The sequence below is a fragment of the Melitaea cinxia genome, chromosome 4, assembly GCF_905220565.1.
Source record: "Melitaea cinxia chromosome 4, ilMelCinx1.1, whole genome shotgun sequence".
Taxonomy (NCBI): domain Eukaryota; kingdom Metazoa; phylum Arthropoda; class Insecta; order Lepidoptera; family Nymphalidae; genus Melitaea; species Melitaea cinxia.
This window is the reverse complement of record NC_059397.1, coordinates 17,048,061-17,075,465: the sequence shown is the minus strand read 5'-3', so window position 1 is coordinate 17,075,465 and position 27,405 is coordinate 17,048,061. Positions and strand designations below refer to the sequence as shown.

General features: G+C 31.8%; 1 protein-coding gene across 1 annotated transcript in view; it reads left to right on the top strand.

Annotated features, from left to right (window-relative positions):
- Window positions 1-27,405, top strand: part of LOC123670441 (cholecystokinin receptor-like) — a 116,725-nt gene that overhangs the window by 47,958 nt on the left and 41,362 nt on the right. The window contains exon 5 of the mRNA XM_045603937.1: window positions 2,050-2,232. Coding sequence (XP_045459893.1) covers window positions 2,050-2,232 — 183 coding nt within the window. The remainder of the gene's footprint in view (window positions 1-2,049; window positions 2,233-27,405) is intronic.

Here is a 27,405-nt window from a genome sequence, read left to right as displayed (position 1 = left end):
ATGTCATGTATGTCAAATTTATTGAAGAAGGGAGAGGCGTGATCGGAATTTGATATAGATCTAATTTGAAAATGTCAAGTAGTGTTTGATCTTCGTAACGTGATGATGACATATAGCATATATTATCGGGGTATTAAATCAGTAACAATATTGTCACGAAACTTATTGCCCTGAGGGCCGGACCAAGTGAAAGCTGTAGAAAATCTTAAAACGTTATTAAATAGAAAAAAAAAATGTTTTAAAACTAAATTTAGGGATTAAAATTTTACCTCTCCTACACGAGTGTAAGAACTCTCGAATTTGAGATACCAAATGAAAATAAATAATTAAATCTATATAAATAAAAAGAATGTTGCTAAGCGCATAACTCAAGAATGGCTCTACCAATTCGGCTTATATATTTTTTGTATGTTCCTTAAGGCCCACGGAAGGTTGTAATACTTTAAAAAAAAAATAATTTTAAAAAAATTATATAAATAAAATCTATTAACTTTGGATAGAACGAAGTCTGACCGGGCAACTAGTCATGTATAATTCTTTGCTTTAAGTAGTTTTGGAAGTTTTTAAAACTAAAAAAAAAATTAAAAAAATAAAAATAAAAATTACTATTAACATTTACTACTACACCAATACAAATATTTATCATGTGCGGGGATCGAACCCGCAACCGTCAGCGCAACAGCCACAATCCATGGCTGTGACCGTTGCGCCAATGCGTCGTCTAAACAATGTTGACAATGTTCAATTGGATAGTAATAAATTTACATAATAGTGAGATCGAAATGAAATTCTCTGTCCCTCTTTCTGTATTTACATTCAATTCGACATTTCCATTATAATTAAAATTCCGTTTCAGTAAAATAAAATACAATATATATTTTTAAAGCTTTTACAGTTCATTGTCAAATACAAAATTATTTATATTGATCAGTTGAATTTACATTGATTATAAACAGGAAGATTGATTACTTTCAAGTCTTTATAATGTAGTTAGCTGTATTAGAGACTGCTTGCAATTTCATTATCAAATAAAGTTAGTTCGGTCATCAATTATCCACAACTGCCATCATTCGTAATGTACAAATATCTTCTTTTACCTTCAATGAATTACTTTAAAGCTTTGACTTTTGCCCTTAGGTATAGGGATTCTAACAAAAAAAAAGTCTAGAAATCGTTAACCCTAATCTTACTTCAATATTCGAATATCCCAAGTTCTTTATTTTTCCCAAGAATTACAGAATGAAATATAGATAGGAACGGGTAATTTTCATTTCAAAGAGTTTCCGCTAGATAGAATTCATTAAAGCAGCGTTTGCTTATCAGCGGTTGGTATTACTTAGAGACCTGTCACACAAATGATTTTTGAACTTAGTTTAAACTACTCTGTCACGAAATTACAACTGTAGTGCTAAGATATTAGACATTTTTTAATTAATCTGACTTATATATATATATATATATATATATATATATATATATTTAAGTTAAGTTTTGCTACCCACCTAGATAATAATTTTAATGTAAAATAATAGTTAAATTAATACAGAATGACTAATAGAAAATAATAAAACATAATAGAAATATACAACTTCCAACCAAATTAAACGTTTTCATCTTGTATGATAATTATGGTATTTCAGCAAACAAGTTTTGATTCATATTAATACAACGTTGTTCGCACAGTAACTATACATATATATTGCATCACGTGGGTAAAGTTTAAACTGATGTGGTCACGTTAACGTCCCACCGCTGGAATGTTTTACTTTTTCTTGATGGATATAATTTTATCAGAATTTCTTCTAAAACGTTCATACAACCTACACTATACAGTCAAACACAAGGAAATGTAGGACACGAAAGCTCCAAAACAAAGTTTGATGAACAAACAAAGTGACTCTTCAGCTTTATAATATTTTAGTCCACAACACTAAGGTCATTAATCATGTCTTGTTATTGCTGTTAAATTGAAAGCGTTTCTCAGTTTACTTTGCATTAATTATTTTCTATTCAATACATTTTAATTAACAATCAAATTTGTTCGTACAGCCTACAAATGCAGAGAAGTTTGGACTGGCCTGGAACTGGAGAGGGCGTTTAATCTGGGTCTGGACGCTGCTCTCCTGCTAATTCCGTTCTTCATCATGTCCTTCGCGTATTCCCTCATAGTTAAGAAACTCTGGCGAGGGATGAGGCACGAGATACAACACAACTTCAATTGGCAGAAACATTGTAAGTAACTAAGAGTTAAAGCTACATAACAACAAAAGAAATTTTTTCTCTTTATTGTACCACGCCTCACGCAGCCTTCACGCTTTGTTCCTAAAAATTATAACATTGTTATATATTAACAGTATAATAAAAATTTATTTTAATACTTGCTGTGCCCCCGACTTCGTCCGCGTGGAATTTAAAAAATATATTTTCAGCTCGCTGAATTACAAAATAAAAATATTTCTAAAATAAAAGTAGCCTAAGTTACTCCCTATCACATCCGCTATCTACCAGTGAAAGTCCCATCAAAATCAGATCAGATAGCCCATTTATCTAGGAAGGCTATATATCATCACGCTAAGGCTAATAGAAGTTGAGCACCAATAAAGAATGTTTCAAAATCGGATTTTTTTTTTCCTTTTGGGAGCTTCCGCTGCGTGCGCTACAGTTTCGCAAAAATCATGTATGACAGAATTGTTCCTATTCTTCACGGACGAAGTCACGGGCAGAAGCTAGTATACTATATGTGTGATAACGAGTCTGATAAGTTTGGAAGATCACGAAAGCGTGATGGGTAGATCCATAAAGACAAATATCATATGATACAAGTATTTGAACATTTACTTATATCGACTTCGAGGAGTCGAACACGTTTTCATTCTTGGTAATGAAAAAATTTTTGTATCATTTACGCCTATACTCCTTTAATATAAAATATGATTAAAAACTGTATTAGTTGTTGAAATAGCAAAACTATATAGAATGATAATAAATCTTGTGGCTACGGCTTTACTCACATAAGTCTAGATCCTATTAAAATAAAGAAATTGAATTACCTCACTTTTTAACTCATAACTGCAAAATTACTATACTAAATAGCATCGAAAATAGTTCGTGCACTTTAGCGCAAAAATATAAAAAAAAGGGTATGGGTATCACCCATATTTCGACCAGCACTTAAAAAGTATTCCATCGATATGAGTATAAGGTATTCCTTATACTCATATCGATGGAATACTTTTACTACCATATTGGTAAATCAATATTTGCGATAGCAAAATTTAATTTTCTGTTGTAATAAAGAAATGTTTGTTAAATGTAATACTTCCGAATCTGGCCTCTGCAGATTTATCAGACAGAGATAATAAAATATCAAATATTTGATAACAGGAATGGAATAATAATGATTTGATTCTGAAATAGAAAAAAAAATTTTTTAAAGATCGTGATAAAAGTTTGTGACGCGTACTAAATAATAATAATAATAATCATTTATTCACACTCGCACACATACCTCGATATACAATAAATTAAAGACTAGACAAAAAATAAAAATCACAGCATAACAACTCTATTAAAACCTAAGTATATATATTATTACAAATAATTACATTGAAAACAACGAACATAAAATACAACTAAAATAAAACATAATAAATTTAAAAATAATAATAACAGTAACTACCCACATAAAAACAACAATAATAAAAAAAAAATATTAAAAAAATGAAAGAAAGCGGCAATCTGCATAGCGATGCATTGTTGGGAGCATTGAAATGGATGACGCTCGGCATTTGTTAGAGAATCAAGATTCTTCAACGCCGATTTTCAGCGTCACCTTTGAGCCAGCAAGAAGGTAACGGAAGCAGTTGTTATAAAATATATTAATAAAACTGTAATAATAATAAATTTGAAAAATTGGTACACATGTAATAAAATACTAAAATTATATACAAATGATAAAGTAAAATAATGATACGTTTTTACTTTTAAAAAAATGAATAAGTGTATTATTTTTTTATATAAAATGAAACATAAAATAACTTACAATTTATATTTATACGATTTTTTAAATAATAATAACAATAAGTACCGTTTAAGTGACAAAACTTACAAATTCGTTTTAGAGCTATATCAGATTTTTTATTTATATCGATGCACTAATGTATGGGCTAAATATATTTTTTTTCCGCATTGGTGCAGCGTAGCAGTATATATATATATATATACATATTATCAATCGTTATTCTCATAAGAAAATATATGCTTAAACAACGAGGCAGATCGTCTAGTAGTAGTAGTCTAAAACTTTTGTTACGCATTCACTGTAAATCATATTATAATTGGATATTCAATTCGACCGTACATAAATATATATTTTCGGGGATAACTTCGTTGTTTATGAACCGATTTTGTTAATTCTTTTTTTTTTTTTTTTTGTTGGAAAAAAGATATCAAAAGAGTAGTACTATGATAATGAAACCAGGGTCTGATGATGGAATCCCAGAGAAATCGATGCGAACCCTCGAAAATCGTAGTGACAACTAGTGCGTTTGTTAATTTTTTTTCATCTACTTACGTTGTATCAAAAATTAGTAGATATTAAGGTATAAAGATATACTATTTACACGGGACTTATAGTGATTTTCATTATGACTGTCATTTTATTTGCCGATATAATTATATCGACGAACTGCCATACACCGTGTTCAAGGGCGACTTGCACGACGGACGTGACAGACAACGATTATTACTGATGGTGAAAGCTTAAAAATAAAATCTATCACATTACGAAATTTAAGTCATATAGCATATACATATCTATTCTTTAGACTAACGAACCCGGCAGACGTTGTCCTGCTCGGAAAAAAGCTACAACATTTAATAGCTTACATACCGATAGCAGCGCTACCTATAGGGTCCAATTGAGATAAAAACTACCATATCTTCCAACTCAGACAAAATTACAGATGCGTACAAAATTTGATAAAAATTGGTTCAGTAGTTTCGGAGTTACATACCGATAGCAGCGCCACCTACCAGGTCCGATTGAGATAAAAACTATTCTATCTCCCAAGTTGGACCAAATTATAGATGCGTACAAAATTTGATAAAAATTGGTTCAGTAGTTTCGGAGTTACACACCAATAGAAGCGCCACCTATCGGGTTCAATTAAGATAAAAACTACCCTATCTCCCAAGTTGGACCAAATTACAGATGCTTACAAAGTTTGATAAAAATTGGTTCAGTAGTTTCGGAGTTACATACATTTAAAATTTTCATTGTTAACGCCCACCCCCGTAATCCTTATTGGGCATGAGTTATCCGAAATTTCGCTCATCGATCATTTCTACATCACATATAGGAGATTCGTACCAAATTTTAAATCGATAGGAGCTATAGTTTAAAAACGGGAATTTTTCTATTATTAACGCCCCCGCAACAGTATAATAAGTAATGTGAAATTGCTAGTTAATACCATTTTTACTGTATGTAAATTAAATTAAAATGCGGTCTACGATTAAGATCAATTTAATAATTAATAGCTTACGTAAAATGCGCCCTAATATATTATTTAATATGAACTTTATTGAATAGCAATAAAGTTCAATTTTCTCTACGTTTTAATTAGAAAACGTTTATATGAGGAAAAGATAGAAGCTGTTTTTAGGGTTTTCCCGGAAATTATGCGAATTTTTCTCGCCGTAAAAACAATTCCTGGACTTCAACGAACATTTAAAAAAAGAATTGGTAAAATTGGTCCAGGCGTTGTTGAGTTATACGCTTACCAACACATTTTACGATTCATTTTCTATTCTACTGAACGAATTACCTCTCTAATCTAAAAGCGTAACGACGTTTTCTAATAACGGCATCTCGTCGTAACATATGGATAGATGGCATTATTTGATTCGCTTGTTTACCACTAGCAGTGCCCGCGACTTCGTCCGCGTGTATTTAAAAAAAATATTATTCAGTTCGCAGAGTTAAAGTAAAAGTAGCATGTATTACTCCTTATTACATCAGATATCTGCCAGTGAAAGTCTCGTCAAAATCAGTCCAGCCGTTTCAGAGATTAGCAGGAACAAACAGACAGACAAAACTAGTAAAAAAATGTTATTTTTGCATATGTATCATGTTTACATCTATATGCATTTAGTAAAAAGCGGTTATTTTAATATTATAAACAGACACTCCAATTTCATTTATTTGTACAGACGTATAGATTTGATATAGTAACAATATTTTCTTAGACTAGTAAGCCTTTTTTGTACCTATTTGAAACTCGAAAGTAGAAAGAAGAATGTTTAACATTTAAAGTAATCAAATTACATAAAATAAAATATTATCAAACAATATCTACAAAATAACATTTTTATTATATCAAATAATGTCATATATATTGTTAAGAATTTTGTCAGTGTGGGTAGGTAAGCCTCTTAACGGCGTTCGAGTATTTTATTATGTCTATTCGTCCATTTGTAACAAATCTATCTTTAGGATTAAGTATATAACAATAAAGAAAAAAGTACGTAACAGAAAGGCACTTGAATATATATATATATATATATATATATATATATATATATATATATATATATATATATATATATATAATTAAACGCTTCACACTCAACGACCCCCAGTAGGATACAGACACAAGCACAAAAAAACAACCTCAAGTGCTCAGACCACGACAAACATCTAAATAACCAATAGAAACATCTCTCGTGAGCGGGGATCGAACCCGTGACAGCCAGCGCAACAGCCAGTGCTTTTGACCGCTGTGGCAACGCGCCGTCGAATATACGTATACACAAGTTGTACGGGAACGTGTATTTCACGCATTAAATGACGTCACTATATGACGTCACTAACGTTTTTTTTTTTTTTTTTGAATAATGACTACTTCAAAAAACTCGTCTTGTAACTAGATTCCTAAAGTGATAAAGGTATTTTCTTCTATAAATGAGAATATCTGGTGCCTAATGCATATCGGTAATCTACTGAAGTTTTTGTTATTCTTCAAAGTTTCCGAACTATCCAATATCCTTTTGATAAAGACAAAGTCGGCATTTGAAAGTACGTCGCTAGATATTGGTTACCTCAAAATAAATCAGTTTAGCCAAGCTACTTCGATTCGACAAATAATTTAGATTAAATTCCAATAGGCTAACTAAGTGAATTATATGATTCGATTTTGCTTTAAGTTTTCCACAAATTTATTATGTAAGTTTGTATGTACCGTTAAGCCTTTTTCTCTAAAAAACAAACGCCAGCTTAAGCAATTTCGACGTATGGATTTTCGGATTTCTCTTCCCTTGCATATTTTTTTAGATTTTCCTTTTATAATAATAATAATAATTTAAATTTATTTCAGACGTATGTCCATATTTTTGTTAGTTACATTTTTTCCTAAACTATGTTAGTTCCAACAATTGTGACCAAACAAATTATACCAAGTCAAAAATCAATAAAAATAACACTAACATCAAAATCAATATACTAAAATTCAATCAAACCCAAAATTAAAATGATAGCCAAATTCAATACTAAAATTCGATCAATATTACAATAATTAAAATTAAAAAAAAAATTAAAATAAATACTAAACTTCAAAATTACAATAATAAAAAATTAAAAAAATAAAATGAAATCAATATTAAAATTCAATCAAAATTAAAATTAAAAAAAAAACTAAAATCAAAATTCAATCAATAGAAATGCTTAAGAAATAATGACTTATTCAATTTAAATTAAGTTTAAAAAAATTCAATATATTAAATTATCACAAACTATCACCGTAAAACCAAAATCAAAAATTGAAACTAAGAATCAATACAAGATCGATTTTATAATCAGATATTTAGGTTCTGGGATTTGTTCAATATTTTGATCATTATTCGTGATTTATTTCAAAAGTACTTCACCCCATGGAAATAGATATTTTAAAGACAGTTGACTTATAAGAAATAATAATTAGTTTTAATATTAGATTACTCAGCTACGGTTCGTAAAGATACATACTGTTTCTTAACCCTATTCTTGACACTGTATACAATTTGATACGTTCAACTTTTAGAAAATCCCGAGAATTTCTCTAACGAGTTTTTAAAACTTTTGTTGTTTAATATGATAGAAAATACACATATATTTCTACCAAAAATACTATTTAAGTGCTTGCAACGAAAAATCAGCCGTAAGAGCGCAAAATGGTGGACCGATCGAATGCGTCTACGCATCGCAAGGTAAAAATAATCATTATTTATTATATTTTGTTCAAATTGTTTTCAAAAGTAGTCCAATTGCCAAAGCTTATTATATACTCTAATCATTAACGTTATTTTCATGTACCTAAATGAATTGTAACTGCATGTAATCTTTTGTGTTTTTCAAGTGTAGCAAATATGATACATTGCCAGATGGCGAACAGTCTAGACATTTTTTGCTGTGTATCAAATATGTGACATTGCTTGATTTGTAAAGATAATACTTGAGTTTGCTTTCCTAACCACACTTATAACTAGGCTACGATTGGATTGGCTATTGTGACCAGAATGTGGTCAAGATGATAATTTTATTATAATTATTTCTTATTTTCATTCGAAGGTACTTCCTCACCTTATTATGCAACGGCAAAGAAGAGCTCGGTAACTCGTAGCTCTTGTTCCGAAACTGGGAGCAAAATCAGATTGGGACGAAAGTGAATCATCTGAGGTTGAAGTTCGATACTACACCCGCCTTACGCACTCTGACAGCAGTTCACCACCTCTATCATTGCCATCTTCAATAGAAAACCTAACCTCCTCTCTGATGACGATATTGAGTTTAATCAAGTGCTTACTTCAGTCTTTGGTACAGTCATACAGTCAAGAGTCATCACCATCGATCAACCCTTATTCACCGTCAATTTTATCGCCTAATTCATCAGCAAATGAGACTAGACCTTGGTGTCCGATACCATCACCCTCATCTCCATCTGTACTGGCTACTCCCTCACATGTACCTGCACCACGAGTTAGTAACTTGAAGCGGCATCATCAGTCATCATCGTCGTCGCCATTATTTGCATATTTTCCTTCAACGGCTACTCGTTCAAAGAGACCTGCGCTTTTCACAGTCAAAATCTATTCGACAACCTGCTTGCAAAGTCCTATGTTTCGATAACTTTTTAACCGACTTCCAAAAAAGGAGGAGGTTCTCAATTCGACTGTATTTTTTTTTTTATGTATGTTACATCAGAACTTTTGACCGGGTAGACCGATTTCGACAAATTTTGTTTTAATCGAAATGTGGTGTGTGCCGATTGGTCCCATTTAAATTTATTTGAGATCTAACAACTACTTTTCGAGATATATCTAATAATGCGTTTTTACTTGACGCTTTTTTCGTCGACCTACGTTGTATTATACCACATAACTTTCTACTGGATGTACCGATTTTGATAATTCTTTTTTTGTTGGAAAGGGGATAACCCTAGTTTGGTACCGTGATAAGGAAATCAGGATCTGATGATGGGATCCCAGAGAAATCGAGGGAAACTCTCGAAAATCCGTAATAACTTTTTACTGGGTATACCGATTTTGATAATTTTTAATTTAATCGAAAGCTGATGTTTATCATGTCACATATAAATTTTATCGAGATCTGATAACTAATTTTTGAGTAATCTTTGATAACGCGTAGTTGCTCGACTATTTTTTCGTCGATCTACGTTGTATTACTTGTCGTTGTAACTGAAGTCGGTTTTTTTTCGTTTGCGAGCAAACACAATTATTCACATCTATTGAGCTGTTACAATATTTACGCAATGAATGCAGGCATTTTTGCAATGGGTACAATCCGAGCTAATAGGCTACGAGGAGCGGAGAAAAAACTACCCACGGATAAAAATCTAAAAAAAGGGTAGAGCACAAGTCATATACAATAAAAATAAGATTGCTGTCGTTAAATGGTTAGATAACAAATGTGTCACTGCTGCAAATAATTTTGTAGATGCGTATCCTAACCAGACTGTGGTTTGTTACAAGATAGAACAAAGTAGAAAAATGCCAGTGACTTGCCCCAATTTAATAAAAAAGTTAACACTTCTTACATGGGCGATGTTGATCTCGCCGATATGATGATCACTCTATATCGTACACCATCCCGAGGCCATCGTTGGTATTTACCAATATTTTCTCAAATGCTCGATATTTGTATAAACAATTCCTGGCTTCTATATCGGCGTGATAGAAAAGCGAGGATGGATGGACAAAAAACAAAAAACCCTAAAAACCTTTAAAATTGAAATTTTTGAAAGCCTACGGAGGTTTGAAAGAACTGATATGAGCGATATCAGCAGGCTTGGTATGAAATCAACCAAGACTATTTAGAACCCAGTAGCTGAAAGACCGTCAGATAGTGTTTGGTATGATCAAGTTACTCATTATCCAACTGTAATAACCAGCAGAGGAAGGTTGCACAAAAGGGTTGACTAAATTTTTTTTTTGTCAAAATTGCAAATTGAGGTTGTGCTTATTGCCAGAACGTAATTGTTTCATAGAATATGACACTGATTTTTGACTTGATTTTAATGATTGATCTCAATTTACCAAAAATTTAGATTTATAATATACAAAGGCTGTTTTTGATGTTAATTTTTATAACTATGTAGAAGTATAAAATAATTATGTTTTATATTTTGTTATTTCACAGAGAATATTGACATTTTAGGTTTTATTTTGTTACAATTATTATGTTTAAAACTCATTTATTAGCTTCACTCAAAGACTGGCAGTGTAGCAAATTAGATACGTAGACTTTATAGTGTTGATTGTTAAGGGCCTGGCAATGTATCTAATGTGATACACTCAATATATGTTGAATTACTTATATTATATTTTTTTTTTATTATTTTTTATACCTTCAATAACCATATATAAACGTGTTTTATTATGTTTTTTTAAATATTTCTAAAATATTTTTTCTTGCCAAGTATAGGGTTAAATAGTTTTTTAGCCATGTTCGTAGTCATCCCGCTTTAACTACACTTCAATTCCAGGTTCGATTCCTACCCCGCATGTTCGCTTCAACCTGTAATATCCCACTACTGGGCATAGGCCTCTTTCCCGATATAGGAGAAGGATCAGAACTTAATCCACCACGCTGCTCCAATGCGGGTTGGCGGATATATTCCCCACTATGAGCAATGATCGCTATCAGGTGTACATGATAACAACCGGGACCGACGGCTTAACGTGCTCTCCGAGGCACGGTGGGGAGACCCACAAGGACTGCACAAACAACCAGACCACGTCAAACACCTGTATGGCCAATACAAAGGTTTCTCGTGTGCGGGGATTGAACCCGCAACCGGTAGCGCAACAGGTACAATCCATGGCTGTGACTGTTGCGCCAACGCGGCGTCTTCACATGGTATGTTAGTTATATTCATTTAGATATTGTATTATTTGGTACAAAAAGTTGTCGCTTTATAAGCTGCGTGTGACGTCAATCTACATTTATAATATTATATTTTAAAATGTCGATCATTCGATTTATTCTGTATAATCATGTAACATATGTAAATATATATAATAAATGAAGTTAGAAAAGTCTAACATGAGTAGAGGTAGGTGTTAAATAAATTGGTATCTATTTTTTCACTTAAATTGATGGTACATTTATTATTGTTTGTCAGAAAAATTTAAGTAAAAGTGAAGTTCATGGAAATATTTTTATTAGACCATTAATTTCTCAGCAGGAGTTTACACCTGTTCAATAAATTTAATTAGGAAGACAAAGAGCGAAGTTATTTTAAAAGCCCACCACAAATGGGACCTATTATAAATCTTCATCATCACTCGTTTGTTATCACCTGATGGAACACTCAGTTCCTTAATATTTAATACTTGATCAGATTAATCAGAAGAATTAAAGAAAAAAATACATTTAGTGGTATAATTTACCTATTTTCGCAATTTCATATTTTATTGGGTATTACTCTAGAGTAATACCTCAGGAAATGACACAATTCTTATAATTTAAATAAGAAGCTTGTTACTAAGCTTATTCAAGCTGTTTAGAATAATATTGGACGTAGAGAATCCCTTAGGGGTTTTTTTGAACAAATGCCCAACAAGTACCTAGTATTGGTTGCGTTGGTATAGTTGCGTTGCATATATATTGCATATATTAACCTATATTTAAAAAGGGGAAATAATAAGTCTAGCTTTCTTTATTGGCCACATCCTCTAACTTCTCATTTTAAAACTAAGCAACGGGAAAACGAGATAACCAGATAACCAGCCTAAATAAAGGTGGCAATGTACGGAACTATAAGTATTTTTAAAACAGTAGTCACAGTAAGTGGGTAAAATATAAAGTATCACATTGATATTTCTCATGGTCTGATAGTATGTGTTTTTGAACCCTTTAGGGCTAATATAGTGTATGTAAAACAAACAAAAAAATTGAAGACAGAAATATAAAAGTATAAAGGAAAACTTCAATTATTATTTAATTTTTTTTTTCTGGTGTGAAGTTTCGGAGAAATGTTGAACAAACGGAAAGAAGGTTTAGATTTTGACAAAGGACAATGACACTAGTAAAGGTCAAGTGTATATGAAGTATTTCCTAAAATAACATTCAGCTCTTTAGAAATATTTTATATATAAACACAAAGAAGACAAATTGAAAAATAAATGACATGTAAGAATTTATTAGCGTAAATTTATATTTAGTTTAAAAGAAAAAAAATGTCAAAAAAATAATGAAATTTATGCAAAGTATTATGAGATCTCGTAAACTCGGATCTCACTAGTACTTGAGCATCTCATTCTGTCTGCAGAAAGGGAAATTTATGAGTCTAACAGTCTTTAATATTTAAATATGTGAATTCAAAAATAATGAAAAATTACTCAAGATAAGTGAAAGTCCCTTTTTTCTGTATTAAAAATTCTTACTTTTTTTTAAATATATGTAATTATTTGTAGCCAGTGAACATAAACATGATTTAATCTGACTCGTATTTAAACTCTTGATTATCATTCGTTGTATTAATTACATTAATTCCTTTTTTGTTCAAGTAAAATTTATTCCAATATTCAAATTTATACTATGTTACTATACGATGTCACCAGAGACCCAATAAATAACAATTATAGCAACTATTTTTTAACCGACTTCAAAAAAGGAGGAGGTTACTCATATATATATATATATATATATATATATATATATATATATATATATATATATATATATATATATATATATATATATATATATATATAAATGTATGTTCAGGGATAAATTCGTCGTTTTTGTTGGAAAGGAGATATCCCTAGTTTAGTACCATGATAAGGATACCCGGATCTGATGATGGGATCCCAGAGAAATCGAGGGAAACTCGAAAATCCGCATAACTTTTTATCGGGTGTATCGATTTTGATAATTTATAATTTAATCGAAAGCCGATGTCTATCATGTGGTCACATTTAAATTTCATCGAGATCCGATTACAACTTTTGGAGTAATCTTTGATAACTTACTTGACTATTTTTTCGTCTACTTCTATTACTCGATATAATTGATGTCGTACTGTCTGGCTACGGTACTAAAGAATATAGCCGACTAAGGGATAAAACAGTTCCGCTGCCTACCACCTTGGAACTTAAAAAGCCGACCGGTGGTGGGATAACCATCCAACTGCTGGCTTTGAAATACACAGGACGAAGACGGGCAGCAGCGTCTTCGGTGCGACAAAGCCAGCCCCACGGTCATCAACCCGCCTGCTCAGCACGGCGTAGTGACTATGGGCAAAACACATGAATTCACGTTATTTTTGGCGTAAACTTGTGGAGGCCTATGTCCAGCAGTGGATTGTATAGGCTGTGATGATGATGATGATGATGATGATAATTGAAGTCGTTATAGAGTCAAAGTCGAGTTTTTTTCGTTTGCCTGCAAACACAATTATAAAAGTTTGTACTGTTTTCTATTGGTATCCTATAATTTATTTTTCAACATAGTTTATCACAGCAAAAATGATGATAAATTTCATTTATTCATTCAAAGGACACATTAATAATATCAAGAGCAGGTATTTGAGTTGTCACGGTGTAAGATTACGAAAATCGTGAGTCAAAAGCTTTCTTGAAAGCTAATTTGAATGTAAAGTGTACGCAGTTCGAATTAGAAAACGGTGGACGTGTGATGATTTTTTTTATATGTTTATTTAATACAATTGTTTAGAAATAACAAAATCCAGTTGTTATAAATAACTTTATTCACATTTGATATCTTCCACTTAACACACCTTACTTCAACTTTACTAATACAATTTCTTTTACCGACTTCTAGTCTGTACCGTTGATATAAAATGACTACCCTTTTTAAAATGTCAACAAACTATTTATAGCCAATGAAAGGGAACAAATGCTTTCGACAATCCGTATTTAACCAAATAAAAAGGCAATCTTCTCAAACAATTATTTACTTACAATAAGTATGAAAAAATAAAATAAAATGTAAATACAAAATAAATTTGATTTTACAAACAATTCATTCAAAACTAAACACAGATCCACAGCACCAAAAATAGTCAAAATTACTACTTATTGTAAATATTTACATAATTATTATGAATAAAGAAAATAATAAATAAAGAAATGAATTATAATAAATCATATTAATTATAAGAAAAGAATAAACGTTTTCATTTCACCTCTGACATTCCAATTTAGAGAACTGAGTCCTAACCTTTAGACATTCGATTACTTTGACATAGAAATAAAATTATATTTTTGATACGTGTACACCTATTATGGCTTTTTGTTATTTATACTACTTACATGGTGTCCTTTTGTAATAATAAATGTGTGCTTTTTATGAGACCTTTAATTTTGGCGTTTTTTTTCGTATAATTATATATTGATGCAATTAATTATAACAAATAAACAAAAAACAAAATACAATCACAACAAAAAATTACTCATAAACTTACACATTAATTTATCAACTACCTTCAATCAAACGTAAACACAAACTAAACCATGATCGTATTAAATTTCATAATACTCGTAGTAAACAAATAAATAAACATGATTCCTTATCGCTACCTTTCCCTTTTTGAGTCATTACCTATTTAAACAAATACGGTCGAACTGTTTGTTACATATTTAATAAAATATCTATTTGTACAATACTCATAAGTGAACTGTAATGTTCTTTAAACCTTAAATAAATAAATTAATAACATATCTTGGTAAATATGTGTGTTGTGTCAATAAGAAAAAAAAAAGATTGTTGCATTCTTGATTCGAAACGTATTTCATATTTGCCAAACAGATTTTCATTACCTATATTTGAATAGGCTAAGCGTCTCCGTATAACTTATATTGTATTGTATTTATATTAACTTAAAAATAGAATATTAACTTGTATGTATTTTATATAGAAAACGTATATAAAAGGAAGAATTGCTGATAACGTCTAAGCTGTGCGATTTGTTACGCTTGTTTTGAGGAAAATGTCTGATACAATTATCTCGAGAAAAAGATATGAAATTATCTTCTTTATTGTTATGACGGGAGTTCATGTCGAAATTTTTCTCAGCTTTAGACGATAATGCCTACGGCATTAATGCTTAAACGAATTTAGCAGTAGTGATTTATCTGACGAAGTATTTTATTTTAAGAAATCCACATTAAGGACGTAACGTAACGTAATCAATTATAAAAACATATCAATTATCTCTTCAAGAAAGGCCTTTAATTTTTTGTATTATTATTGAAGATTTTATAACTAGTTAATTATTCTAAAAAAACGAATATATTCTAATAAAACGATTGTGCTTTAGACCACACGAATGAAGTTAATCTTCTGCAAAATAGGCTTGAACTGTGTCTTATAAATACGAAACGTAACTGGCTATAAGAAAGAAAGAGAGAAAGAAAATGTGTGTTCTTACCTCTCTCTTACTCCGTTCACCTCGCCCAATCACACTTTTCGTAACGCCCTCGTCACGCATTCACCAGCTTACTCCCCAAGTCAAGCGTGCGTAAACAAGTTTTACTTCAAAAATAATAACTCATCTAAAATTATTTTCATGTCGCGAATATATTTTAATGATTACGCTTTGCCTGGTTCGATGGCCAATACGTTTCGAGTTCGTACGGCTTTCGTTTTTTGTACATTTTATTTTGTCCGTTCATAAAGCTTATCACTGAATAAGCTTGAGCAAAAATCCACAAACTTGGTCAACGTTTCAGAATATTATAGGACGAGAGCATTGTTGATGTGACAAGCAAACAATCCATTACGATGATAATAATCAACCTTTTCTCTTCCAGTGTAACAACCATGCGGTGATAACGTAACTTTATTAGTAAATTTGGGGCCCAGGACATACATTGATTTTATTCCGCACAATTGTATAAATAGGTCCGGGAAAATTTCTTTTTGTATTTTGTATGTAAAATTGAATAAATATATCTTTGATTGTACTCTTTGTATTTGCCTGTTTTTCATATCAATTGATATAGGAAATTAAAAATGAATAAATTAATGAATTTTGCGAGCAAATTTGATTGATTCTGAAGCTTTATTTAAATAAAAGAAAAATTGTAAATCAAGCCACGTTAAAAAAATTGTGACCATTGTGGAACTAATGCAGTGTCAGTATATATGTATGCATGTATGTGTGTATATTTGATTTTCTTCATTTTTTCTTTAATTTTAATATGTATATTTGAATGTATATTTAATTTTCTTCCTGTTTTCTTCAATTTTTTCTTTTTTTTCTTCTAATTTAAGTCTGTACCCTTTCCACTTTTTTCACATTATCTCCTCCAAGATGGTTGTTTGGATGAGATTGCTGTTTAACGATAAGACCACCTGTTGTACATTTCTTTTTGTGAATAGTTTAATAAATTGTAAACTTCTATTTATGTGTACAATAAAGAGTAAATTATTATTATTATCATTATTATTATTATTAAGCATAGCACAAAGTTAGTGTAAAAAAAAAACAAGTATTTCCAGTTTAGGAATTTCGATGTCAAAAATGTAGCTTGTTCATGTCACCTTCATATGCGTAAATTTTGTCAAGTTTGAAAAAGTAAAGGAACATGAACAAATAAGTAACTAGAACATAGCTGGAGAACTAAGCATTGACCACGGAACAAACTTGACCCATTTGATTACGAAACAGATTTGATCCATTCAAAAAAGTTCTAAATTTGGGTGACGAATGAGTTCACTGAAAGAAAACGCGAAAAAACAGCGAACACGAAAAATGGTGTAGTTATTTGCGTAAACGATGTAGTTATTTGCGATTATATACGGACATGAAATTGAATCATTGTTGAAAAGATTGATCACTGGTGATGAAAGGTGGATCATCTACGACTAGAACGTGTAAAAAAATCACATTCAAAAGGAGTTTGACTAAGCTCCACAGACTGTAGTGAAACATGAATGATACAGAATGGAATTGGAAGGCATAGTTCATTACGATCTTGTACTGGTAAATATTCAAAATATCTGCGATAAAATAATTATATTTGTCACAATTGTAATGTCCACGACTTCACGCACGTGTATTACAGATATTGGTTGTTACGTTTTCTATAAAAGGTAAAATTGTTATTATTTGTTTTATTATTATCATATAATATATATAAAAGCGAAAGGTCACTCACTCATCACGAAATCTCCGAAACTATAACACCTACAAACTTGAAATTTGGCAGGTGGGTTCCTTATAAGACGTAGGCATCCGCTAAGAACGGATTTTACGAAACTCGACCCCTAAGGGGGTAAAACGGGGGTTGGAAGTTTGTATGAAAGTCCTATGTTTTTGAAGTAAGAGACTTGAAATTTAAAATGTAATCTCTATAGATGCTGAAAAGGTGTCCAAATAATGTATCTTTAGAAATTAACTCCCTTTTGGGGTTAAAACGGGGGATGGTAGGCTGACTCACTCATCGCGAAATCTCCGAAACTATAATAGCTACAAACTTGAAATTTGGCAAGAAGGCTCCTTGTAGAGCGTAGACATCAGTTAAGAACTGATTTTACAAAATTCGACCCTTAAAGGGGTAAAACGGGGGTTGAAAGTTTGTGTGAAAGTCCCATGTTTTTGAAGTAAGAGACTTAAAATTTAAAATGTATGCCTTATAGATGATGAGAAGGTGTCCAAATAATGTATCTTTCGAAATCAACTCCTTTTTGGGGTTAAAACGGGGGATGGTAGGTTGACTCCTTCATTACGAAATCTCCGAAACTATAACAGCTACAAACTTGAAATTTGGCAAGTAGGTTCCTTATAGGGCGTAAACATCCGCTAAGAGCTGGTTTTATGAAACTCGACCCTTAAAGGGATAAAACGGGGGTTGGAAGTTTGTATGAAAGTCCTATGTTTTTGAAGTAAGAGACTTGAAATTTAAAATGTATGCTCTATAGATGGTGGAAAGGTGATCAAATAATGTATCTTTAGAAATCAACTCTCTTTTGGATTTAAAACGGGGAATGGTAGGTTGACACACTCATCACGAAACCTCCGAAACTATAACAGCTACAAACTTGAAATTTGGCAGATAGGTTCCTTGTGGGGCGTAAACATCCGCTAAGAACTGATTTTATGAAACTCGACCCTTAAAGGATAAAACGGGGGTTGGAAGTTTGTATGAAAGTCCTATGTTTTTGAAGTAAGAGACTTGAAATTTAAAATGTATACTCTATAGATGGTAGAAAGGTGACCAAATAATGTATCTTTAGAAATCAACTCTCTTTTGGAGTTAAAACGGGGGATGGTAGGTCGACGCACTCATCACGAAACCTCCGAAACTATAACAGGTACAAACTTGAAATTTGGCAGGTAGGCTCTTTACAAGATATAAACATCCGGTAAGAACGAATTTTACGAAACACGACCCCTAATGGGGTAAAACGGGGGTTGGAATTTTGTATGAAAGTCATATGTTTTTGAAGTAAGAGACTTGAAATTTAAAATATATGCTCTATAGATGGTGACGAGGTGTCCAAATAATGCATCGTTCTCTATATATAAAAAAGAGAAAGGTCACTGACTCACTCATCATGAGAACTCAAAAACCGCTGGATGGTCTATCCATCCAGGTTGGACAAAGATAAAGTTTGGCAGGGATGTAGATTATAGTTAGCAGACGTCCGCTAAGAACGGATTTTACGATATTCCATCGCTAAGGGGGTTTAATTGGGGTTGATAGTTTGTATGAAACATATACAGCCAGAAAATAAAACCAAAAATGTGGTGTATAGAGAGGTTTTATAAAAATAACTATTAAATTATAATAAATTGTGCCTTTTAAAAAGTTACTCAGTTTGATAAGCATTTCAAGTGACTGAAATAAAAAATAATTTGCGTTAAACATCTTAATAGTAATACATATCTTCATAACCATGAGGACGTAATCGCGGGCAACAGTTAGTGTGAACGGATTTTCATGCGGTTTCACCATTGCAGAGAGGGCTCCACCATTGGCAAGAGGAAGATTTACGGAAAGGCTAACCCGATTTTGATTAGAGTTTCACTAGAAGTTTGCCGGCAAAACTTTCATCATTACAGCCTATACAGTCCACTGCTGGACATAGGCCTCCACAAGTTTACGTCAAAAATAACGTGAACTCATGTGTTTTGCCCATAGTCACCACGCTGGGCAGGCGGGTTGGTGACCGCAGTACTGGCTTTGTCGCACCAAAGACGCTGCTGCCCGTCTTCGGCCTGTGTATTTCAAAGCCAGCAGTTGGATGGTTATCCCGCCATCGGTCGGCTTCTTAAGTTCCAAGATGGTTGTGGAACCTTGTTATCCCTTAGTCGCCTCTTACGACACCCACGGGAAGAGAGGGGGTGGCTAAATTCTTTAGTGCCGTAGCCACACAGCACAACTTTGTTGCAAAACTTTGTGACACACTAATTTCAACGCGGGCGAAGCCGCGGGCACAGCTAGTTCTAATATATAAACTTCTCGTATTACAGTTTTTGTAACACAACTCCTCCGACGTGTCTTTATTGATTCTTATGAAATTTTACGTTTTTGTTTAATAGGTCTGAGAACAGGACGTAAACTAGTTTTCATACCCCCAAGTGATGAACCCCCATCCCAGTCTGACCCAAAATTTTAATTATTTTTTTTTTGGACAAGAATTTTCATTTCTATTTTTATATGCCGAATGGCATTAAAAATAGATGTAACTGAAATTTCTCACCCTTTCCCCACTAACCCCTATTTTTTAAAAGCGATATATGTCTTCAATAATTTTCTACTCTCAGCGTGGCTGTCAGTAATTGATTTGTTACCACTCGATCAATTAGACCCAGGCGCCAGGCAGTGTCATTTCTCACAGAGCCGGTCTCCTATCTTTATTACACAATAAGCTTTCTTTCACTCACTAAATTTTAGGGCCTAAATCGTTTTCGACGTTTATTATTAGTTGTGCCTCGATCGTAGCATTGACGGTTATACTTATCACTTTACTTTCTCAGTGCAACTTTCGTATGAAGTATATTCTCATAGTAAATAATCTGGCATCGCAGCAATTATATTGGATGGAGATAGAATAGCTCATTCAGCATCTAAGCTGGCACGAAATATTCAAAATAATTAAAACTCAGCGGGCAATATAAAAAGCTGAAACAGTGTAAAATTATCATCTGGGATGAATGCACTTAAACATTTGCTTGAGGCATTTAACTGGACATTGAAAGACATTAAAAAATGAAAATCTTTTTAACGGCACTCTGCTACTCCTATCAGGTGATTTCAGACAAACGATTTCCGTCATTCGTCGTTTAAAAAGTTTGATGAGATCAACTTTTGCTTGAAATCATCGCCACTGTGTCACAATATTGGAAAAGTATAGCTGAAAGTAAATATGCACGATCAAATGCTTCAAGATCCACGCTAAAATACTGTCAAAACAAAAGTTAGATACTGGCAATGGTAAAGTAGCTGAAAAATGGAAAGAGTTCATGAAATAGATGGCAAAGTACATGAAAAAACTAGATGCATAAAATTGTATAATAAATGTTTGGTTTTTTTTTTGTTTTTTATATGACACACTTACTGTAAGTTAGTGCGAAGTTTAAGCACAAGCGACATTTTACAGTCCAACGAAATATTAAATTTTAGTTTTACTGACAGCTTTGAAAATAATTTGAATAAATTGCTAAGTAATTTTAACTGGGCTGCTGAACATATCAAAGACAATATTTCATTTTCCAGGCCAATGGTTCTTGAAAATTATTATAATTAATCAGTGTTTTGCAATTTTTTTAAGAAAGAGTTTTAAATAAAATAATTCTTTAAATTTTAACTATTATTATTACGTATTACAATAATTGTTTTTGCTCGCAAACTAAAAAAGGACGACTTCAATTACATCGACAAGTAAACGAAAAAATTGTCAAGTAAATACGCGTTATGAAAGATTACTCAAAAAGTTGTAGTCATATCTCGGTTAAATTAAAAATCATCAAAGTCAATACACCCAGTAAAAACATTACAAGACACCAGTAGCATCGCAAGCGCGTTGTCGACCTAATCCCCTCAGGAACTCTGTTCAACTCACTTACCAGAGGAACACAACACTGCTTGAAAGCAGTATTATTTATCTGTGATCTTCTGTAAGGTCGAAGTACTACCCCAGTCGGGCTGCTCCAGCTTTTCAGCAGGATATATCCTGCTTTGCCTTACCTCAGTATAATTTACTTTGCTAATTGATTCCTATATATTTTTAATTTACTTGTACATTAATTACAGTAGTAGTAGTAGAATTAATTAATCAAGAACTTACTTATCCAATTATATTTCGGTTGCAGAAAGCAACCCCTAGAACCATAGACTTTAATGTACTAGAATATGTTATTTCTAAGTTCATTATTCGTAGACATCACTTTTGTCTATTGAAACTAGCACACTATATATGAAACGTTAACACTAAAATTATTCGCCGAAAGAATAGAACTTCGTGTTACAATATAAGGTAAAACTAAGTTTCATGAAACTATTACAATGCTCTCATAGGATAAGTTTTAAGCGTAAGCACTTCTAACATTGGTTTAGATATTATAAGCTGCGCCTCGCAGTTTTACTGGAACAATTTCTGATTCCATTGATAAGTTTTTTTTATACGACTATCACTAGATATTTAATATCAAGACTAATTATTCCATCTCCATCATCCTTTTACTCTTCTTCATTAATTTAGCTATTAATACGTGGCTAATCTAATACTGCAAACATTGCAAGCATACTTCGAACGTGCAAACGTGGGTGACAGTAATTACTAAGAGTAGGACGATCTCCTATACTGATAGCAAGACATATACTGCTAACAAGTAACAATCCTTGAAATTAATAATATCTTTCTTTAACCGTATCACAGTGTTTCAAGAGCTTAGAAATATGAAAACATCGCAAGTATTATTTACAAAATTTAAACACTCCGTCTCTACATGACCGGTACGTACTAAATGTCCTTGAAACAATTTTAAAGCTGCAGATATAGGCTTAATCACTTATATCTTTAATGAAACTAGTGGTTGCCTAGTGATCGAAATTCGATCATAATTAATTTAAATTATAAGTAAGTTCGAACATTAAACAAAAGAGTATGTATGTCCAATTCATGGTAGTGTGTGTAGTGATTTTTTATTAAATAAATTTATTTTTATGCATAATTTTAAACAAATACTAGCATTCTGCACTCCTTCTATACTAATATTATATAGAGGTGAAGTTTATATCTTTGTTTGTATGTAGGGGGTAATCTTCGCAAATACTGATCCGATCATGAAAATTCTTTCACTAACAGAAAGCTACACTATTCAGAAATGCTATAGGCTAAATTTTATTGTAATTAAATAAAAAATTCAGTAAATAAGAAAAAGATTAAAATAGGTATTAGTCTTTCGACGTTATTATTTTAATGTTATTTTAGTCTATCGACGACGTTTTCTCGATTTTTGATAGATGGCGTTGGAGCAACATATTATTTATTTAAGTGCTATAAAATTTGTTCTTTAAAGTATGTTATTTGGTTAATATAATAATAATTAACACCCAACGAAGTGGGCACGGTCAGCTAGTCTCTATATAAACTACAAGTGTGCCAAATTTCATACTCGACTGTCAATATAGAACGGCAAGTTAAGCAGAAGTACGTGGCATGAATAGCAATATAATATTAAGACAAAGTAATTTTTTAAAAAGGGCTAGGAATTTTTATTTACGCAGTTAGGAATCTAAAACTATACATATATATTTCTTAGTGTACTACTATACCATGTAGGAAACAAGTCGCAATCAACATTAACTTTGACATTATTGTACCTTCGAAATGTTGTAATCCTTACAAACAATAAAGTTTCTGACAAGTTTAATTATGATAAAGTAAATTATTTGGTAACGTTTCAGAATACTTTTGATGAATTTCGTAACGTTTATTCTATTGTAAACATTTCCATATTTTTTTTACTCTCAGGGCAGACTTTTGTGTTCAAATAATTATTAATTTCTAAAACCCAATCCTGAGTTATGAGTGCTAGAACAATTGTTAGCTCATCTATCAATTATTAGTGATATACACTTTGTAATAAAAAGCATCATGAAAATGAAAAAAAAAGAACAAGAGTTATGAAATCGCTATTTTTTTAATATTATAAATGTGAGTTTGAGTTTGTTTGTTACGTTTTCACGCAAAAACTACTCAGCTGATCATCATGAAACTTTGGATACTTTTTATTGAAAAAAAATTCAATGCGAGCAAACCCGCGGGTAAAAGCTTACTAGCTTTTAACCATTTATATAAATGAAATGTTTTGCGCTCGCCTTTTTCTTTGAAATAAATTCTATTGTTTAAAGCTTGGTTTGTAAATAAAGGAATAAAACATGTATAAGGCTTGTGATTTAAGTTTTATTGAGGAAAAGGGCGGTAAACAAGCGTATGACTCACCTGATGGTAAGCAGTCACCATAGCCTGTAGACCCTACAATACTAAAAGCATCGAAAGTGTGTTGCCAAGCTTATCCAGAAGCTCTGAAAAGAAAAATACTTGTGAGTAGTATTATTATGTATATGTAAGTATATGTATATGTATATGTGTATGTGTATGTGTATGTGTATGTATATGTATATGTATATGTATATGTATATGTATATGTATATGTATATGTATATGTATATGTATATGTATATGTATATGTATATGTATATGTATATGTATATGTATATGTATATGTATATGTATATGTATATGTATATGTATATGTATATGTATATGTATATGTATATGTATATGTATATGTATATGTATATGTATATGTATATGTATATGTATATGTATATGTATATGTATATGTATATGTATATGTATCTATATATGTATCTATATATATCTGTGTGTACGTATACCTTATCTTATCTTGTAACATACACACACGGTCGTCTGTTCCTATGATAAGCTACTTAATGCTTGTGTTACAGGTGACATCCGACTGTCAGAACTATTTTTAACCGACTTCCAAAAAAGGAGGAGGTTCTCAATTCGATTGTATTTTTTTTTTATTTTTTTTTTATGTATGTTACATCAGAACTTTTGCCCGTGTGGACCGATTTCGACAAATTTTGTTTTAATCGAAAGGTGGTGTGCGCCAATTGGTCCCATTTAAATTTATTTGAGATCTAACAACTACTTTTCGAGTTATATCTAATAATGTGTTTTTACTTGACGCTTTTTTCGTCGACCTACGTTGTATTATACCGCATAACTTTCTACTGGATGTATCGATTTTGATAATTATTTTTTTGTTGGAAAGGGGATATCTCTAGTTTGGTACTGTGATAAGGAAACTAGGATCTGATGATGGGATCCCAGAGGAATCGAGGGAAACTCTCGAAAATCCGTAATAACTTTTTACTGGGTGTACTGATTTTGATAATTTTTAATTTAATCGAAAGCTGATGTTTATCATGTGGTCACATATAAATTTTATTGAGATCTGATGACTACTTTTTGAGTAATCTTTAATAACGCGTAGTTGCTTGACTATCTTTTCGTCGATCTACGTTGTATATTACTGGTCGATGTAATTGAAGTCGGTTTTTTTTTCGTTTGCGAGCAAACACAATTATTTAATATACACACATGTAATACATACATAAATATATAAATACAAATATTACACCCAGACTTAGGCGGGAATCGAACCCGCAACCCGCGAAACAGAAAGTAGGGCCACTAAAAACTGCACCAACGGGCTAGTCATAGTATATGTATGTATATGTACAATGTGGTGTATATGTACGTATATGAGTATATGTTCATGTGTATGTTAATTAACTTTTTGCGCCCCATCCCACACTCCTTATTTAGTCCTCTGCCCAAAGTTTGCCTGGAGGAGATTGCTGTATTAGCGATAAGGTCGCCTGTTGCAAGTGATACAAATTATATTTTTATATATCATTTGTAATACTGTTAAAACCTTATATTGGTGTGCGAAAGTGTAAATAACTATGTAATGGAACCAGAACCTTACACAATTATGTAAAATAAATAATTGTGTAAGGTTCTGGTTCCTACTGTGCCCCACCGCTAACACCTCTATAATGAGCTAATAATAATAATACCAGCAATCAAACCACTACTATGTTAGAATGGCTTGTGTTAAGCAACGTAGGATCATTTGAATTTACCCCCATTTATTCAAGAATAGTTTGTAAACACATTAATGGCACTGATACCTAGTACGTGCACGTGCATTTATTGCATTGAAAGTAAACTTTTCAGAGAGAATACTAAGAAATACTGTCCACACCTGGACAGCTTCTAACAAAAGCGTTATTTTATATATTCATTTTAGTATGACAATACATTTTGTATTGCGTATAATAACTTCGGGGACTATACGGATTTTTTACAATTATATATAATTTAAAACTTTATATTGTGTAAGAAATATGATTCTTAACTTTCTTCTTCTATAAATATAAAAATAAAATATATAAATAAAAATGAACGTTGCTAAGCGCATAAGTCGAGAATGGCTCGACCAGTTCGGCTAATTTATCTATACAAATAAATAAAATTTGAGAGTCTGTTTGTAATATTAAAATAACCGGTTTTTACTAAATGCATATAGTACATATACCAAAATAACATTTTTGCCTGGCTGTCTGTCTGTTTGTTCTGGCTAATCTCTGAAACGGCTCGGCCGTTGTTGACGGGACCTTTACTGGCAGATAGCTGATGTAATAAGGCTACTCTGTACTTAGGCTACTTTTATTATTTTTTTATTTTTTGTAACTCTGCGAACTGAACAATATATTTTTTTAAATTCCGCGCGAACGAAGTAGCGGGCAGAGTTAATTTTTTATATTTCCTTAAGGCCCATGGCAGGTTTTAACACAAAAAAATATTTAAAAAAATTAAAAACAAAAAATTTTTTACTATAACATTTTGACAGAACGAAGTCGGTCCGAGTAGCTAGTTTCTATAATTGTAGTAATACCAAATTAATGCAGCAGTATAAACGTATAAAAGCTCTTGTTTTCGTCATCCATCCATCGTAGTAATCTACAGCTTAAGAGTGATTGATCAATTCACTAGAGTAACTCATTTATTCTTTGGAGTTTACTCCTTAATAATCGATTTTCATATAAGGCCCTTGGTATGAAAAGAACATGAGGAGTAAAATCTACTGAACGAATGACCTCGTTCCGTTTCTCGTTACGCCCTCTATCGGAAAGATATAGTACTAAGAAAAATTCTAATAACTCCATCCATCGATCGATAGATGGCGTTATTTGTTTCATTTATTTACCATTTCATATGGCATTAATCTTTTTCTTAGACTAGTCCTTTTTTGCCTATTGTCTAAATAGTCGATCTAAAGGAGTAAACTCCATTAGTGCGTCGGAGACACACACGCTTTTCTAACTTCATTTATTAGGTAAATTTACATTTTTCAACATTTAATATTTTAGCAATAATTTTAAGTTAATTTACACGCCTAAATAGTCTTAACTGCATTTTTTTTTTATTACAAAAATATGTGACAAAAACAAAAAATGGAAACCACCATTCTAATTAATTTATTTTGATAATTTCGGGTCTGAAGATTATGGTTTTATAATATACTAGCTGACCCGGCGAACTTCGTATCGCATAACAGTGACTTTTAAGTAGATATTATCACAAATCTTTTGTATGGGAGTATAGAAAAGTGTTGTTTTTAGACTTTTTCAGGAAATTTAAAATTTTTTTTTTTTAGAATTTTTCTCTCCGTAAGAACCATCCTCGTACTTCAAGAAATATTTAAAAAAAAGAATTAGCGAAATCGGTCCAACCGTTCTCGAGTTTTGCGCTTAGCAACACATTCAGCG